The sequence below is a fragment of the Tachyglossus aculeatus genome, unplaced genomic scaffold (assembly GCF_015852505.1).
Source record: "Tachyglossus aculeatus isolate mTacAcu1 unplaced genomic scaffold, mTacAcu1.pri scaffold_145_arrow_ctg1, whole genome shotgun sequence".
NCBI lineage: Eukaryota > Metazoa > Chordata > Mammalia > Monotremata > Tachyglossidae > Tachyglossus > Tachyglossus aculeatus.
The window spans coordinates 676,752-695,029 of NW_024044869.1; the positions used below are offsets into that span (position 1 = coordinate 676,752).

The following is an 18,278-nucleotide window of genomic DNA, read 5'->3' on the forward strand; positions in this document are numbered from 1 at the left end:
CCTTCCGCGTTCGCCTCCCTTTAGCTCCGCCCCTTCCTCTTTCTCCTCCCTGTAGCCCCGCCCCTCCTTTCCCTTTAGCCACGCCCCTTCAGCTTTCTCCTCTCTTTAGCCCCGCCCCTTACCCGGTTTCCTCCTAGTAGCCACGCCCCTCGAGCCTTCCTTTTAACCCCGCCTACTTCCAATAGCCCCGCCCACCTATCCCCTTCAGTTCCACCCACTTCTGCTTTCTCCTCCCTGTAGCCCCGCCCCCTCATGTAGCCCCGCCCCTCGCGCCTTCCTTTTAGCTCCGCCCACTTCCTGTAACCCCACCCATCCTCCCCATCAGCTCCGTCCGCTGCCTTTAGCTCCGCCCCTTCTGCTTTCTCCTCCCTGTAGCCCCGCCCCTTTCTATAGCCACACCAATCGCGTCTTCCTTTTAGCCCCGCCCACTTCCTGTAGCCCCTCCCCTTCTCCCCGCCTCTTCCTCCTCCCTGTAGCCCCGTCCCTCGCTCCTTCCTTTTGGCTACGCCCATTTCCCCGTGGCCCCGCCCCTCTCCGCTTAGCCCCGCCCCTTTCACTTTCCCCTCTCTTCTCCCCCGCCCATTCCCTGTAGCCCCGCCCCTTCCGCTTTCTCCTCACTCCCCCTGTAGCCCCGCCCCTTCTGCATCTCCTCACTGTAGCCCCGCCCCTTTCCTGTAGCCCCGCCCACTCCCGCTTTCTCCCTGTGTTCCCCGCCCCCTTTTGCCTCACCGCAACCCCGCCCACTTCCTGTAGCCACGCCCCTTCTGTTTTTTCTCCTCACTGTAGCCCCGCCCCTCATTCCTCCACCTTAGCCACGCCCACTTCCTGTAGCTCCGCCCCTTCCGGTTTCTCCTCCCTTCCCCGTAGCCCCGCCCCCTTCCCCCTCTCTCCTCACTGTAGCCCCGCCCCCCTCGTCCCTTAGCCCCGCCCCTCACTCCTTCACCGTGGAAAGAGTCAGAGGTCACGGGTTATAATAATAATAATAATAATAATGGTATTTTTTAAGCACTTACTATATGCAAAGCACTGTTCTAAGCGCTGGGGTAGATACAAGGTAATCAGGTTGTCCCACGTGGGACTCACAGTCTTCATCCCCATTTTGCGGATGAGGGAACTGAGGCCCAGAGAAGTTAAGTTCATTCATTCAATCGTATTTATTGAGCGCTTACTGTGTGCAGAGCACTGTACTAAGCGCTTGGGAAGTACAAGTCAGCAACATATAGAGACGGTCCCTACCCAAAAACGGGCTCACAGCCTAGAAGGGGGAGACAGACAACGAAACATGTAGACAGGTGTCAAAACCGTCAGAATTAACAATTAGAGCTATATGCGCACCATTAATAAAATAGAGTAGTACAAGTAAAATAAATAGAGTAATACATCTGTACAAATATATACAAGTGCTGTGGGGAGGGGATGGAGGTAGGGTGGGGGGGATGGGGAGGAGGAGAGGAAAAAGTGACTTGCCCAGAGTTGCACAGCTGACAAGTGGCAGAGCCGGGATTTGAACCCAGGACCTCTGACTCCAAAGCCCGGGCTCTTTCCACTGAGCCACGCTGCTTCCCCAGTAATGGCATTTATTAAGCGCTCACTATGTGCAAACCACCGTTCTAAGCGCTGGGGTAGATACAAGGTAATCAGGTTGTCCCATGTGGGACTCACAGTCTTCATCCCCATTTTACAGATGAGGTCACTGAGGCCCAGAGACGTGCAGTGACTTGCCCAAAGCCACCCAGCTGACAAGTGGCGGAGCTGGGACTTGAACCCATGACCTCTGACTCCCAAGCCTGGGCTCGTCCCACTGAGCCACGAATCCCACCTCTGCCACTTCTCAGCTGGGTGACCTTGGGCAAGTCACTTCCCTTCTCAGGGCCTCAGTTCCCTCTTCTGTAAAATAGGGATGAAGACCGTGAGCCCGCCACCCCCGTGGGACAACCTCATCACCTTGTAACCTCCCCAGCGCTTAGAACAGTGATTGGCACAGAGTAAGCGCTTAATAAATACCATCCTCATCACTATTATTGTTATGATTCCCTTTATTCATTCATTCATTCAATCGTATTTATTGAGCGCTTCCTGTGTGCAGAGCACTGTACTAAGCGCTTCATTCATTCATTCAATCATATCTGAGCGCTTCCTGTGTGCAGAGCACTGTGCTAAGCGCTTGGGAAGGACAAGTTGGCAACAGCCCCCGCCCCTTTCCTGTAGCCCCGCCCCTCTTCCCTTTGGCCCCACCTTTCCTCATTCAATCAATCAATCGTATTTATTGAGCGCTTACTGTGTGCAGAGCACTGTACTAACCACTTAGCAGTGTACTAGCAGCCTTTTAGATTGTGAGCCCACTGTTGGGTAGGGACTGTCTCTATATGTTGCCAATTTGTACTTCCCAAGCGCTTAGTACAGTGCTCTGCACGTAGTAAGCGCTCAATAAATACGATTGATGATGATGATGATGATGATGATGATAGTAAGCACTCAATAAATACGATTGATGATGATGATACTAAGCTCATTCATTCATTCATTCAATTCACTCCATCGTATTTATGAGCGCCCTTCCCCTAGCCCCGCCTCCCTTCCCTGCAGCCCCTGCTCCCCCTTAGCCACGCCCACTTCCAGTAGCCACGCCCACATCCCCGCCCCTCCCTTAACCCCGCCCACTTCCGGTATCCTCGCCCCATGGCCCCACCCCTTCTCCCCTTCCGGTAGCCCCGCCCCTCCTCCCTTAGGCCCCGCCCACTTCCGGTTGCGTCCCTTTTTTTTGAATGGCATTTATTAAGCGCTTACTACGTGCAGAGCACTGTTCTAAGCGCTGGGGAATTAACAAGGTGATCAGCTTGTCCCACGTGGGGCGCACAGTCTTCATCCCCATTTTACAGATGAGGGAACTGAGGCCCAGAGAAGTTAAGTTAAGAAGTCTTCCCATAGCCCCTCCCTCATTCATTCATGAATTCAAGCGCTTAGTACAGTGCTCTGCACACAGTAAGCACTCAATAAATACGATTGATTGATTGATTGATTCCTTCAGTTCACTCCATCGTATTTAGGAGCGCTTCCTCCCGCTAGCCCCACCCCCCTCCTTTTCCTCCCCCCTCCTCCCTTTTCCCCCCTCATTCATTCATTCACTCATTCATTCATTCATTCAATCGTATTTATTGAGCGCCTTCCCTCTCCCCCCTCAGTCTTCTAGACTGTGAGCCCACTGTTGTTGCTCCCCTTCCCCATCCCCCTCGCCTTACCTCCTTCCCCTCCCCACAGCACCTGTATATATGTCTGTACATATAAGTTACTCTGTTCATTCATTGATTTCTTTTATTTGTACATGTTTATTCTATTTTATTTTGTTAATATGTTTTGCAGTGCTTTGCACATAGTAAGCGCTTAATAAGTGCCGTCATTATTACTATTATTATTTTGTTGTCTGTCTCCCCCTTCTAGACTGTGAGCCCGCTGTTGGGTAGGGACCGGCTCTAGATGTTGCCAACTTGGACTTCCCAAGCGCCTACTACAGTGCTCTGCACTCAGGAAGCGCTCAGGAAATACGACTGAGTGAATGAATGAATGAATAGGGACCGTCTCTAGATGTTGGCAACTTGGACTTCCCAAGCGCTTAGTCCAGTGCTCTGCACACAGTAAGCGCTCAATAAATGCGGTTAAATGAATGAATAGGGACCGCCTCTAGATTTTAGCAGCTTGGACTTCCCAAGCGCTTAGTCCAGTGCTCTGCACACAGGAAGCGCTCAATAAATACTATTGAATGATTGAATGAATGAATAAATGCGGTTGAATGAATGAATGAATAGGGACCGTCTCTAGATGTCGGCAACTTGGACTTCCCAAGCGCTTAGTCCAGTGCTCTGCGCCCAGGAAGCGCTCAATAAATACGGTTGAATGAATGAATAAGTACAGTTGAATGAATGAATGAATGGGGGCCGTCTAGATGTTGGCAGCTTGGACTTGCCAAGCGCTTAGTCCAGTGCTCTGCACCCAGCAAGCGCTCAATAAATACGGTTGAATGAATTGAGTGAATGAATAAATACGGTTGAATGAATGAATGAATGAATAGGGACCATCCCTAGATGTCGGCAACTTGGACTTCACAAGCGCTTAGTCCAGTGCTCTGCGCCCAGGAAGCGCTCAATAAATACGATAAGTGAATTGAGTGAATGAATAAATACGGTTGAATGAATGAATGAATACGGTTGAATGAATGAATGAATAGGGACAGTCTCTAGATGTCGGCAGCTTGAACTTCCCAAGCGCTTAGTCCAGTGTTCCGCGCCCAGGAAGCACCCAATAAATATGGCTGAATGAATGAATGAATGAATAGGGACCGTCTGGATGTCGGCAACTTGGACTTCCCAAGCGCTTAGTCCAGTGCTCTGTGCCCAGGAAGCGCTCAGTAAATACGGTTGAGTGAATGAATGAATAGGGACTGTCTCTAGATGTCAGCAACTTGGACTTCCCAAGCGCTTAGTCCAGTGCTCTGCGCCCAGGAAGCGCTCAATAAGTATGGTTGAAAGATTGAATGAATAAATATGAATGAATGAATGAATAGGGACCGTCTCTAGATGTCAGCAACTTGGACTTCCCAAGCGCTTAGTCCAGTGCTCTGCGCCCAGGAAGCGCTCAATAAATACGGTTGAATGAACGAATGAATAGGGACCGTCTCCAGATCAATCAGTCGTATTTATTGAGCGCTTACTGTGTGCAGAGCAGTGTACTAAGCGCTTGGGAATCAATCAATCGTATTTATTGAGCGCTTCACTGGGTGCAGAGCACTGTACTAAGCGCCTGGGAAGTCCAAGTTGGCAACATCTAGAGACAGTCCCTACCCAACAGTGGGCTCACAGTCTAGAAGGGGGAGACAGAGAACAAAACCAAACATACTAACAAAGTAAAATAAATAGAATAGATATGTATTCTGTGAGCCCACTGTTGGGTAGGGACCGTCTCTATATGTTGCCAATTTGTACTTCCCAAGCGCTTAGTACAGTGCTCTGCACACAGCCAGCGCTCAATAAATACGATTGGTGATGATGTACAGGTAAAATAAATAAATAGAGTAATAAATATGTACAAACATATATACAGGAAAGTACAGTGTCAGCAACTTGGAGCTTCCCAAGCGCTTAGTCCAGCGCTCTGCACCCAGGAAGCACTCAATAAATACGATCGAATGAATGAATGAATAAATACGGTTGAATGAATGAATGAATCCTCCCTTCCCAAGCGCTTAGTCCAGTGCTCTGCGCCCAGGAAGCGCTCAATAAATACGATCGAATGATTGAATGAATAAATACGGTTGAATGAATGAATGAATGAATCCTCCCTTCCCAAGCGCTTAGTCCAGTGCTCTGCGCCCAGGAAGCGCTCAATAAATACGAATGAATGAATGAATGAATACGAATGAATGAATGAATACGAATGAATGAATGAATGAATACGAATGAATGAGTGAATCCTCCCTTCCCAAGCGCTTAGTCCAGCGCTCCGCGCCCAGGAAGCGCTCAGTAAATACGATCGAATGAATGAATGAATACGGTTGAATGATTGAATGAATGAATACGGTTGAATGAATGAATGAATGAATCCCCCCTTCCCAAGCGCTTAGTCCAGCGCTCCGTGCCCAGGAAGCGCTCAATAAATACGATTGAATGAATGAATGAATACGGTTGAATGAATGAATGAATGAATGAATTCCCCCCCCCCCTCCGGCGGGGTGTAGTAGAGCGCCCCCTGGGGACGCGGGGGCCGAAGCGCCTCCCTCCCGCCGCCTCGTCGGCCTCCTTTGTGCGCCTCCCCGCCCCCCCCTCAGCGGGCGCGCGCACGCACGCGCACGTACGGACGCACGCACGCCCTCCCCCCTACCTTGCCTCCGTCTCCGGGGCGCGCGCGTGCGCGCGCCGTGACGCGATGACGTAGTGACGCAGGCGCCCACAACATGGCTGACGTCGCCCGTCCCGCTCCCCCCTCCCCCCGCTTTGTCTCCTCCATCGCGCCCGGCCTGCCCCCCTCCCCCCCTCCTGGCGGGCTCCTCAGGGTAAGGGCCGCCCCCTCCCCCACCTCCCCTCATTTCCGGGGGGGCGCGGGGGATTGTGGGGGCCGAGTGGGGGGGGGGGGGAGGGCCAACCCCGAGGCCCGGGGGATTGTGGGGAATCGGGGGGGGAGGGAGGGCCGCCCCGGAGGCCCGGGGGATTGTGGGAGTCTTGGGGGGGGGGGGCCTTAGTGTATGGCGCGGGGGATTGTGGGAGTCTGAAGGGGGGCTTCACCTGAAACCCCGGGGGATTGTGGGAGTCTGAGGAGGAGGGGGTTTCATCTAAGACGAGGGGGATTCACCTGAAACCCCGGGGGATTGTGGGAGTCTGAGGAGTGGGGGGGGGCTTCATCTAAGACGAGGGGGATTGTGGGAGTCTGGGGGGGGGCTTCACCTGAAACCCCGGGGAATTGTGGGAGTCTGAGGAGGAGGGGGTTTCATCTAAGACGAGGGGGATTGTGGGAGTCTGAGGGGGGGGCTTCGTGTAAGACGAGGGGGATTGTGGGAGTCTGAGGGGGGCTTCACCTGAAACCCCGGGGAATTGTGGGAGTGTGAGGAGGAGGGGGGCTTCGTCTAAGACGAGGGGGATTATGGGAGTCGGGGGGGCTTCGTGTAAGACGAGGGGACTTTATGGGGGTCTGAGGGGATTGTGGGGGGGGCTTCATCTGAAACCCGGGGGATTAGGGGAGTCTGAGGGGGGGGGCCTTAGTGTAAGACGAGGGGGATTGTGGGAGTCTGAGGGGGGGCTTCACCTGAAACCCCGGGGAATTGTGGGAGTCTGACGAGGAGGGGGGCTTCGTCCAAGACGAGAGGGATTGTGGGAGTCTGAGGGGGGGGGCTTCGTGTACGACGAGGGGGATTGTGGGGGGGGCTTCACCTGAACCCGGGGAATTGTGGGAGTCTGAGGGGGGGCTTCATCTAAGACTAGGGGGATTGTGAGGGGGGGCTTCACCTGAACCCAGGGAATTGTGGGAGTCTGAGGGGGGGGGCTTCGTGTAAGACGAGGAGACTTATGGGGGTTCTGAGGAGGGGGCTTCGTCTGAAACCCGGGGGATTATGGGAGTCTGGGGGGGGGGCCTTCGTGTAAAATGAGGGGGATTGTGGGAGTCTGAGGAGGGGGCTTCGTCTGAAACCCCGGGGAATTGTGGGAGTCTGAGGGGGGGCTTCATCTAAGACGAGGGGGATTGTGGGATTCTGAGGGGGGGACTTCATCTAAGACGAGGAGGATTGTGGGAGTCTGAAGGGGGGGCTTCACCTGAAACCCCGGGGAATTGTGGGAGTCTGAGGGGGGGACTTGGTGTAAGGTGAGGGGACTTATGGGGGGTCTGAGGAGGGGGCTTCATGTAAGACGAGGGGGATTGGGGGGGGGGGCTTCATCTGAAACCCAGGGAATTGTGGGAGTCTGGGGGGGGCTTCACCTGAAACCCCGGGGAAATTGTGGGAGTCTGAGGGGGGGGGGGCTTCGTCTAAGACGAGGAGGATTGTGGGAGTCTGAAGGGGGGGGCTTCACCTGAAACCCCAGGGAATTGTGGGAGTCTGAGGAGGAGGGGGCTTCGTGTAAGATGAGAGGGATTGGGGGAGTCTGAGGAGGAGGGGGCTTCGTCTTAAGACGAGGGGGATTGTGGGAGTCTGAGGAGGGGGCTTCGCCTAAGATGAGAGGGATTGTGGGAGTCTGAGGAGGGGGCTTCATCTAAGACGAGGGGGATTGTGGGAGTCTGAGGAGGGGGCTTTGTGTAAGATGAGGGGAACTGTTGGGGGGGGGCTTCACCTGAAACCCAGGAGGGGGCTTCGTCTAAGACGAGAGGGATTGTGGGAGTCTGAGGAGGGGGCTTCGTGTAAGATGAGGGGGACTGTGGGGGGGGCTTCACCTGAAACCCAGGGAATTGTGGGAGTCTGAGGGGGGGGGGCTTCACCTGAAACCCAGGGAATTGTGGGAGTCTGAGGAGGGGGCTTCGTCTAAGACGAGAGGGATTATGGGAGTGTGAGGAGGGGGCTTCGTCTAAGACGAGAGGGATTGTGGGAGTCTGAGGAGGGGGCTTTGTGTAAGATGAGGGGGACTGTGGGGGGGGACTTCACCTGAAACCCAGGGAATTGTGGGAGTCTGAGGAGGAGGGGGCTTCATCTTAAGACGAGGGGGATTGTGAGAGTCTGGGGGGGGGCTTTGTGTAAGATGAGGGGAATGGGGGGGGGCTTCACCTGAAACCCAGGGAATTGTGGGAGTCTGGGGGGGGGGGGGCTTCACCTGAAACCCAGGGAATTGTGGGAGTGTGAGGAGGGGGCTTCGTCTAAGACGAGAGGGATTGTGGGAGTGTGAGGAGGGGGCTTCGTCTAAGACGAGAGGGATTGTGGGAGTCTGAGGAGGGGGCTTTGTGTAAGATGAGGGTAATGGGGGGGGCTTCACCTGAAACCCAGGGAATTGTGGGAGTCTGAGGAGGAGGGGGCTTCGTCTTAAGACGAGGGGGATTGTGGGAGTCGGAGGGGGGGGGCTTTGTGTAAGATGAGGGGAATTGTGGGCGGGGGGGCTTCACCTGAAACCCAGGGAATTGTGGGAGTCTGAAGGGGGGGCTTTGTGTAAGATGAGGGGAATTGTGGGGGGGGGGGCTTCACCTGAAACCCAGGGAATTGTGGGAGTCTGAGGAGGAGGGGGCTTCGTCTTAAGACGAGGGGGATTGTGGGAGTCTGAGGAGGGGGCTTCGTCTGAAACCCCGGGGAATTGTGGGAGTCTGAGGAGGGGGGGCTTCGTCTTAAGACGAGGGGGATTGTGGGAATCTGGGGGGGGGGCAGGGAGGGGGGGCCTCACCTAAGAACAGCACTTAGAACAGTGTTTGGCACATAGTAAGCGCTTAATCAATGCCATCTTTATTATTATTATTATTATCATTATTATTATTAAGACCCGGGGCATTGTGGGGGGCAGGGTGGGGGAGGGTCTTCCTGAGCAAAATTCAGAGTGAGGGGGCCCCAACTTCCGGTTTGGGGGAACCCCCTGTGGGGGGGGGGCTTGAGCTCATCAATTTAATCATCATCATCGTACTAATAATGGCCTTCGTGAAGCGCTTAGTATGTGCCAAACACTGTGTTAAGCGCCGGGGTAATGATATTGATGGCATTTACTAATCGCTTCCTGTAGTAGTAATAATAGTATTGATGGTGTTTGTTAATCGCTTCCTATAGTAGTAATAACGATGTTATAATAATAGTATTGATGGCGTTTGTTAATCGCTTCCTATAGTAGTAATAATGATGTTGTAATAATAGTATTGATGGCGTTTGTTAATCGCTTCCTATAGTAGTAATAATGATATTGTAATAATAGTATTGATGGCGTTTGTTAATCGCTTCCTATAGTAGTAATAATGATGTTGTGATAATAGTATTGATGGCGTTTGTTAATCGCTTCCTATAGTAGTAATAATGATGTTGATGGCACTTGTTAAGCGCTTCCTATAGTAATAATAATAATATTGATGGCATTTGTTAATCGCTTCCTGTAGTAATAATAGTATTGATGGTGTTTGTTAATCGCTTCCTATAGTAGTAATAATGATGTTGTAATAATAGTATTGATGGCGTTTGTTAATCGCTTCCTATAGTAGTAATAATGATGTTGTGATAATAGTATTGATGGCGTTTGTTAATCGCTTCCTATAGTAGTAATAATGATGTTGATGGCACTTGTTAAGGGCTTCCTATAGTAATAATAATAATATTGATGGCATTTGTTAATCGCTTCCTGTAGTAATAATAATATAGAATGTTAATCGCTTCCTATAGTAGTAATAATGATGTTGTAATAATAGTATTGATGGCATTTGTTAATCGCTTCCTATAGTAGTAATAATGATGTTGATGGCACTTGTGAAGCGCTTCCTATAGTAATAATAGTAATATTGATGGCATTTGTTAAGCGCTTCCAATAGTAGTAATAATAATATTGATGGCGTTTGTTAATCGCTTCCTGTAGTAGTAATAATAACATTGATGGCATTTGTTAAGCGCTTCCAATAGTAGTAATAATAATATTGATGGCATTTGTTAAGCGTTTCCTATAGTAGTAATAATAATATTGATGGCGTTTGTTAATCACTTCCTGTAGTAGTAATAATATTGATGGCATTTGTTAAGCGCTTCCTGTAGTAATAATAATAACATTGATGGCATTTGTTAAGCGCTTCCTGTAGTAATAATAATAATATGGATGGCATTTGTTAAGCACTTCCTATAGTAATAATAGTATTGATGGCATTTGTTAATCGCTTCCAATAGTAGTAATAATAATATTGATGGCATTTATTAATCGCTTCCTGTAGTAGTGATAATAGTATTGATGGCGTTTGTTAATCGCTTCCTATAGTAGTAATAATGATGTAATAATAGTATTGATGACGTTTGTTAATTGCTTCCTATAGTAGTAATAATGATGTTGTAATAATAGTATTGATGGCGTTTGTTAATCGCTTCCTATAGTAGTAATAATGATGTTGTGATAATAGTATTGATGGCGTTTGTTAATCGCTTCCTATAGTAGTAATAATGATGTTGATGGCACTTGTTAAGCGCTTCCTATAGTAATAATAATAATATTGATGGCATTTGTTAGTCGCTTCCTGTAGTAATAATAATATTGATGGCGTTTGTTAATCGCTTCCTATAGTAGTAATAATGATGTTGTAATAATAGTATTGATGGCATTTGTTAATCGCTTCCTATAGTAGTAATAATGATTTTGTAATAATAGTATTGATGGCGTTTGTTAATCACTTCCTATAGTAGTAATAATGATGTTGATGGCACTTGTTAAGCGCTTCCAATAGTAGTAATAATAATATTGATGGCGTTTGTTGATCGCGTCCTGTAGTAATAATAATATTGATGGCGTTTGTTAATCGCTTCCTATAGTAATAATAATAACATTGATGGCATTTGTTAATCGCTTCCTATAGTAATAATAGTATTGATGACGTTTGTTAATCGCTTCCTGTGGTAGTAATAATATTGATGGCATTTGTTAAGCGCTTCCTGTAGTAATAATAATAACATTGATGGCATTTGTTAAGCGCTTCCTATAGTAATAATAATAATATGGATGGCATTTGTTAAGCACTTCCTATAGTAATAATAGTATTGATGGCATTTGTTAATCGCTTCCAATAGTAGTAATAATAATATTGATGGCGTTTGTTAATCGCTTCCAATAGTAGTAATAATAATATTGATGGTGTTTGTTAATCGCTTCCTATAGTAATAATAATAACGTTGATGGCGTTTGTTAATCGCTTCCTATAGTTATAATAATAATATTGATGGCGTTTGTTAATCGCTTCCTATAGTAATAATAATGATATTGATGGCATTTGTTAAGCACTTCCTATAGTAATAATAATATTGCTGGTGTTTGTTAATCGCTTCCTATAGTAATAGTAATAATATTGATGGCATTTGTTAAATCGCTTCCTATAGCGATAATAATATTGATGGCATTTGTTAATTGCTTCCTATAGTAATAATAATAATATTGATGGAGTTTGTTGAGCGCTTCCTATAGTAATAATAATAACATTGATGGCATTTGTTAATCGCTTCCTGTAGTAATGATAATAATATTGATGGCGTTTGTTAACTGCTCCCTATAGTAATAATGATAATATTGATGGAGTTTGTTAATTGCTCCCTATAGTAATAACAATAATATCGATGGCACTTGTTAAGCGCTTCCTATGGTAATAACAATAATAATATTGATGGCATTTGTTAAGCGCTCACTAGGTGCCAAGCACTGTTCTAAGCATTGGATAATGATGGCATTTGTTGAGCGCTTACTATGTGCCGAGCACTGTTTTAAGCGCTGGGATCGAGACGAGGTGATGAGGTTGTCCCCCGTGGGGCTCACGGTCTTCATCCCCATTTTGCAGAGGAGGAAACTGAGGCCCGGAGAAGGGAAGTGACTCGCCCAAGTTCACCCAGCAGATGAGGGGCAGAGGTGGGATTCGAACCCGCGACCTCGGGCTCCCAAGCCCGGCCTCTACCCACCGAGCCACGCTGCTTCTCTGTGATAACAATGAGAATAATTGTGGTATGGGGGCGTTTACTACACTGTGAGCCCATTCATTCATTCAATCGTATATATTGAGCGCTTACTGTGTGCAGAGCACTGTACTGAGCGCCTGGGAAGTTCAAGTTGGCAGCATATTGAGTAAGGACCGTCTCTATCTGCTGCCGAGTTGTGTTTCCCAAGCACTCAGTACAGTGCTCTGCGCCCAGGAAGCGCTCAATAAATGCCATTGAATGAATGAATGAACTGTACTTAGCACTGGGGTAATCAGTAATTGTGGTCATCCATTCATTCAATGGTATTTATTGAGCGCTTCCTGGGTGCAGAGCACTGTACTAAGCGCCTGGGGGAGGAAAATACAGCTATAAACAGACCCCTGCCTCCATTCATTCATTCCGTCGTATTTATTGAGCGCTTCCTGGGTGCAGAGCACTGTACTAAGCGCTCGGGGGAGGAAAATACAGCGATAAGCACGCATTCCCTGCCTCCATTCATTCCGTCGTATTTATTGAGCGCTTCCTGGGTGCAGAGCACTGTACTAAGCGCTCGGGGGAGGAAAATACAGCGATAAACACGCATTCTCTGCCTCCATTCATTCATTCATTCATTCCATCGTATTTATTGAGCGCTTCCTGTCTGCAGAGCACTGTACTAAGCGCTCAGGGGAGGAAAATACAGCGATAAACACGCATTCCCCGCCTCCATTCATTCCATCATATTTATTGAGCGCTTCTTGGGTGCAGAGCACTGTACTAAGCGCTTAGGGGAGGAAAATACATCAACAAACGCACATTGCCTGCCTCCATTCATTCATTCATTCCATTGTATTTATTGAGCGCTTCCTGGGTGCAGAGCACTGTATTAAGTGCTCTGGGGAGGAAAATATAGCGATAAACACGCATTCCATGCCTCCATTCATTCATTCATTCCATCGTATTTATTGAGCACTTCCTGTCTGCAGAGCGCTGTACTAAGCGCTCGGGGGAGGAAAATACAGCGATAAACACGCATTCCCTGCCTCCATTTTCATTCCATCGTATTTATTGAGCGCTTCCTGCGTGCAGAGCACTGTATTAAGCGCTTAGGGGAGGAAAATACATCAATCAATCAATCAATCGTATTTATTGAGCGCTTACTATGTGCAGAGCACTGTACTAAGCGCTTGGGAGAGAGGTTTATTGATAATACATCAATAAACACGCATTCCCTGCCTCCATTCATTCATTCATTCCATCAATCAATCAATCAATCGTATTTATTGAGCGCTTACTGTGTGCAGGGCACTGTACTAAGCGCTTGGGAAGTGCAAGTAAACAGAATAGATAGGTACAAGTAAAATAAATAGAGTAATAAATCTGTACAAACATATATATATATCAATCAATCGTATTTATTGAGCGCTTACTATGTGCAGAGCACTGTACTAAGCGCTTATATATATATATATATATATATATATATATATATCCAGGTGCTGTGGGGAAGGGAAGGAGGTAAGATGGGGGGATGGAGAGGGGGACGAGGGGGAGAGGAAGGAATTAATCAATCAGTCGTATTTATTGAGCGCTTACTGTGTGCAGAGCACTGTACTAAGCGCTTGGGAATGAATCAGTCATGTTTATTGAGCGCTTACTGTGTGCAGAGCACTGGACTGAGCACTGGGGAAGTACAAGTAAATAGAATATGTACAAGTAAAATAGAGTAATAAATATGTACAAACATATATACATATATAGAGTCAATCAATCAATCGTATTTATTGAGCGCTTACCGTGTGCAGAGCACTGGACTAAGCGCTTGGGAGGTCCAAGTTGGCGACATAGAGAGACGGTCCCTACCCAATAGTGGGCTGTTAAGCGCTTACTATGTGCCAAGCACTGTGCTAAGCGCCGGCGGGGGGGAGACAAGGCGATGAGGTTGTCCCCCCGGGGGGCTCACGGGCTTCATCCCCATTGGACAGAGGAGGAAACTGAGGCCCAGAGAATAATGATAATAATAATAATGGTATTTGTGAAGCGCTTACTATGTGCCGAGCACTGTTCTAAGCGCCGGGGGGGGAGACAAGGTGATGAGGTTGTCCCCCGGGGGGCTCACGGTCTTCATCCCCATTTGACAGAGGAGGAAACTGAGGCCTGGAAAATAATGATAATGATAATGATGGTGGCATTTGTGAAGCGCTTACTATGTGCCGAGCACTGTTCTAAGCGCCGAGGGGGAGACAAGGTGATGAGGTTGTCCCCCTTGGGGCTCATGGTCTTTATCCCCATTGGACAGAGGAGGAAACTGAGGCCCAGAGAATAATGATAATAATAATAAATAATAATAATAATGGTATTTGTTATGCGCTTACTCTATGCCGAGCACTGTTCTAAGCGCTGGGGGGGGAGACAAGGTGATGAGGTTGTCCCCCGGGGGGCTCGCGGTCTTCATCCCCATTGGACAGAGGAGGAAACTGAGGCCTGGAAAATAATAATAATGATGATAATAAGTAATAATGATGATGATGGTGGCATTTGTGAAGCGCTTACTATGTGCCCAGCACTGTTCTAAGCGCTGTGGGGGGAGACAAGGGGATGAGGTTGTCCCCCGGGGGGCTCACGGGCTTCATCCCCATTTGACAGAGGAGGGAACTGAGGCCTGGAAAATAATAATAATGATGATAATAAGTAATAATGGTAATGATGGTGGCATTTGTGAAGCGCTTACTATGTGCCGAGCACTGTGCTAAGCGCCGGGGGGTAGACAAGGGGATGAGGTTGTCCCCCGGGGGGCTCACGGGCTTCATCCCCATTTGACAGAGGAGGAAACTGAGGCCCAGAGAATCATAATAATAATAATAATGATGGTATTTGTTAAGCGCTTACTATGTGCCAAGCACTGTGCTAAGCGCCCGGGGGGAGACAAGGCGATGAGGTTGTCCCCTGGGGGGGGCTCACGGTCTTCATCCCCATTTGACAGAGGAGGAAACTGAGGCCTGGAAAATAATGATAATGATAATGATGGTGGCATTTGTGAAGCGCTTACTATGTGCCAAGCACTGTTCTAAGCGCCGGGGGGGAGACAAGGTGATGAGGTTGTCCCCCGGGGGGCTCCCGGGCTTCATCCCCATTTGACAGAGGAGGAAACTGAGGCCTGGAAAATAATAATAATGATGATAATAAGTAATAATGATGATGGTGGCATTTGTGAAACGCTTACTATGTGCCAAGCACTGTGCTAAGCACCGGGGGGGGAGACAAGGTGATGAGGTGGTTCCCCCGGGGGGCTCGCGGTCTTCATCCCCATTTGACAGAGGAGGAAACTGAGGCCCAGAGAATAATAATAATGATAATAAATAATAATGATGGTGGCATTTGTGAAGCGCTTACTATGTGCCAAGCACTGTGCTAAGCGCCGGGGGGGAGACAAGGCGATGAGGTTGTCCCCCCGGGGGGCTCACGCTCTTCATCCCCATTTGACAGATGAGGCAACTGAGGCCCCGAGGAGGGAAGTGACTGGGCCAGGGTCACCCAGCGGACACGCGGCGCCGTGGGCGAGGAGCGGCCCAACCACCCCCCGACCCCGCTGTGCTGTACTGGACTCCCCCGAGCGCTCGGTCCGGCGCTCTGCACACGGTAAGTGCTCAGTACGTCCCCGGGGTGGATTGGAACGGCGGTCTCCGAGCGCGCCGTGGGCGGGGAACGGATCTCCCTCATTCGGTCGTACTTATTGAGCGCTCCCTGGGTGCGGAGCACTGTACTGAGCGCCTGGGAAGTCCAAGTCGGCGACCGAAAGAGGCGGTTCCTACCCGACGGCGGGCTCACGGCCTAGAAGGGGGAGGCGGACGACAAAACAAAATCCGTTTGGTGTTGTATTGGACTCTCCCGAGCGCTCAGTACAGCGCTCTGCACCCCGGAGGCGCTCAGTACAGAGCACCGACCCATGGACGGACGATGTCCGTCTCCCCCCGTAGACCGTGAGCTCGTTGTGGGCGGGGAATGGATCCGTTTGGTGCCGGTTTGGACTCTCCCGGGCGCTCAGTACAGCGCTCTGCACCCCCGGAGGCGCTCAGTACAGAGCACGGATGGACGGACGATGTCTGTCTCCCCCCTCCACCCCAACTGTAGACCGTGAGCTCGTTGTGGGCGGGGAATGGATCCGCTTGGTGCTGGTTTGGACTCTCCCGAGCGCTCAGTACAGTGCTCTGCACCCCCGAGGCGCTCAGTACAGAGCACCGACGGCTGGTTGGGCGATGTCCGCCTCCTAGTAGACCGTGAGCTTGTTGTGGGCGGGGAATGGATCCGCTTGGTGCTGGTTTGGACTCTCCCGAGCGCTCAGTACAGCGCTCTGCACCCCCGGAGGCGCTCAGTACAGAGCACCGACGGATGGACGGACGATGTCCGTCTCCCCCCGTGGACCGTGAGCTCGCTGTGGGCGGGGAATGGATCCGTTTGGTGCTGGTTTGGACTCTCCCGAGCGCTCAGTACAGCGCTCTGCACCCCGGAGGCGCTCAGTACAGGGCACCGACGACGGATGGATGGATGATGTCCGTCCCCTAGTCGACCGTGAGCTCGCTGTGGGAGGGGAATGGATCCGTTTGGTGCTGGTTTGGACTCTCCCGGGCGCTCAGTACAGCGCTCTGCACCCCAGAGGCGCTCAGTACAGAGCACCGACGGACGGGCGGGCGATGTCCGCCTCCTAGTAGACCGTGAGCTCGTTGTGGGCGGGGAGTGGATCCGTTTGGTGCCGGTTTGGACTCTCCCGGGCGCTCAGTACAGCGCTCTGCACCCCGGAGGCGCTCAGTACAGAGCACCGACGACGGATGGATGGACGATGTCCGTCTCCTAGTAGACCGTGAGCTCGTTATGGGCGGGGAATGGAACCGTTTGGTCCTGGTTTGGACTCTCCCGAGCGCTCAGTACAGCGCTCTGCACCCCGGAGGCGCTCAGTACAGAGCACCGACCCATGGACGGACGATGTCCGTCTCCCCCCGTAGACCGTGAGCTCGTTGTGGGCGGGGAATGGATCCGTTTGGTGCTGGTTTGGACTCTCCCGAGCGCTCAGTACAGCGCTCTGCACCCTGGAGGCGCTCAGTACAGAGCACCAACGACGGATGGACGGACGATGTCCGCCTCCTAGTAGACCGTGAGCTCGTTATGGGCGGGGAATGGAACCGTTTGGTCCTGGTTTGGACTCTCCCGAGCGCTCAGTACAGCGCTCTGCACCCCGGAGGCGCTCAGTACAGAGCACCGACCCATGGACGGACGATGTCCGTCTCCCCCCGTAGACCGTGAGCTCGTTGTGGGCGGGGAATGGATCCGTTTGGTGCTGGTTTGGACTCTCCCGAGCGCTCAGTACAGCGCTCTGCACCCTGGAGGCGCTCAGTACAGAGCACCAACGACGGATGGACGGACGATGTCCGCCTCCTAGTAGACCGTGAGCTCGCTGTGGGCGGGGAATGGATCCGCTTGGTGCTGGTTTGGACTCTCCCGAGCGCTCAGTACAGCGCTCTGCACCCCGGAGGCGCTCAGTACAGAGCACAGACCCATGGACGGGCGATGCCCGTCTCCCCCCATAGACCGTGAGCTCGCTGTGGGCGGGGAGTGGATCCGTTTGGTGCTGGTTTGGACTCTCCCGAGCGCTCAGTACAGTGCTCTGCACCCCGGAGGCGCTCAGTACAGAGCACCGACGACAGATGGACGGACGATGTCCGCCTCCTAGTAGACCGTGAGCTCGTTGTGGGCGGGGAATGGATCCGTTTGGTGCTGGTTTGGACTCTCCCGAGCGCTCAGTACAGTGCTCTGCACCCTGGAGGCGCTCAGTACAGAGCACCGACGACAGATGGACGGACGATGTCCGCCTCCTAGTAGACCGTGAGCTCGTTGTGGGCGGGGAATGGATCCGTTTGGTGCTGGTTTGGACTCTCCCGGGCGCTCAGTACAGCGCTCTGCACCCCGGAGGCGCTCAGTACGTAGCACTGGCGATTGGTGGTGTTTGTGGAGAGCTCACGATGCGGCGGGGACTGTATTAGACGCCGGGGCGGAGACCAGTCAGTCCCGTGGGGCTCGCCGTCTCCATCCCCATTGGGCAGAGGGGGGAAACTGAGGCCCGGGGAAGGGAAGCGGGATTCGAACCCAGGACCTCGGACTCCCAGCCCCGGGACCCGCCGCCGCTTTTGAGGGAAATGACCCGTCCAAGGTCACCCCGCGG

At 50.9% G+C, this 18,278-nt stretch overlaps 2 protein-coding genes across 2 annotated transcripts in view; one reads left to right on the forward strand and one right to left on the reverse strand.

Annotated features, from left to right (window-relative positions):
• The window catches only part of LOC119923127 (basic salivary proline-rich protein 2-like), an 89,504-nt gene extending 88,992 nt beyond the window's left edge, over window positions 1–512 (reverse strand). The window contains exon 1 of the mRNA XM_038742658.1: window positions 310–512. Within this exon, the coding sequence (XP_038598586.1) occupies window positions 310–512 (203 nt within the window). The remainder of the gene's footprint in view (window positions 1–309) is intronic.
• SPIN1 (spindlin 1) overlaps window positions 1–18,278 on the forward strand; it is a 52,379-nt gene that overhangs the window by 225 nt on the left and 33,876 nt on the right. Inside the window, exon 2 of the mRNA XM_038742654.1 lies at window positions 15,551–15,703. The gene's annotated coding sequence lies outside the window, so the exon portion shown is untranslated. The remainder of the gene's footprint in view (window positions 1–15,550; window positions 15,704–18,278) is intronic.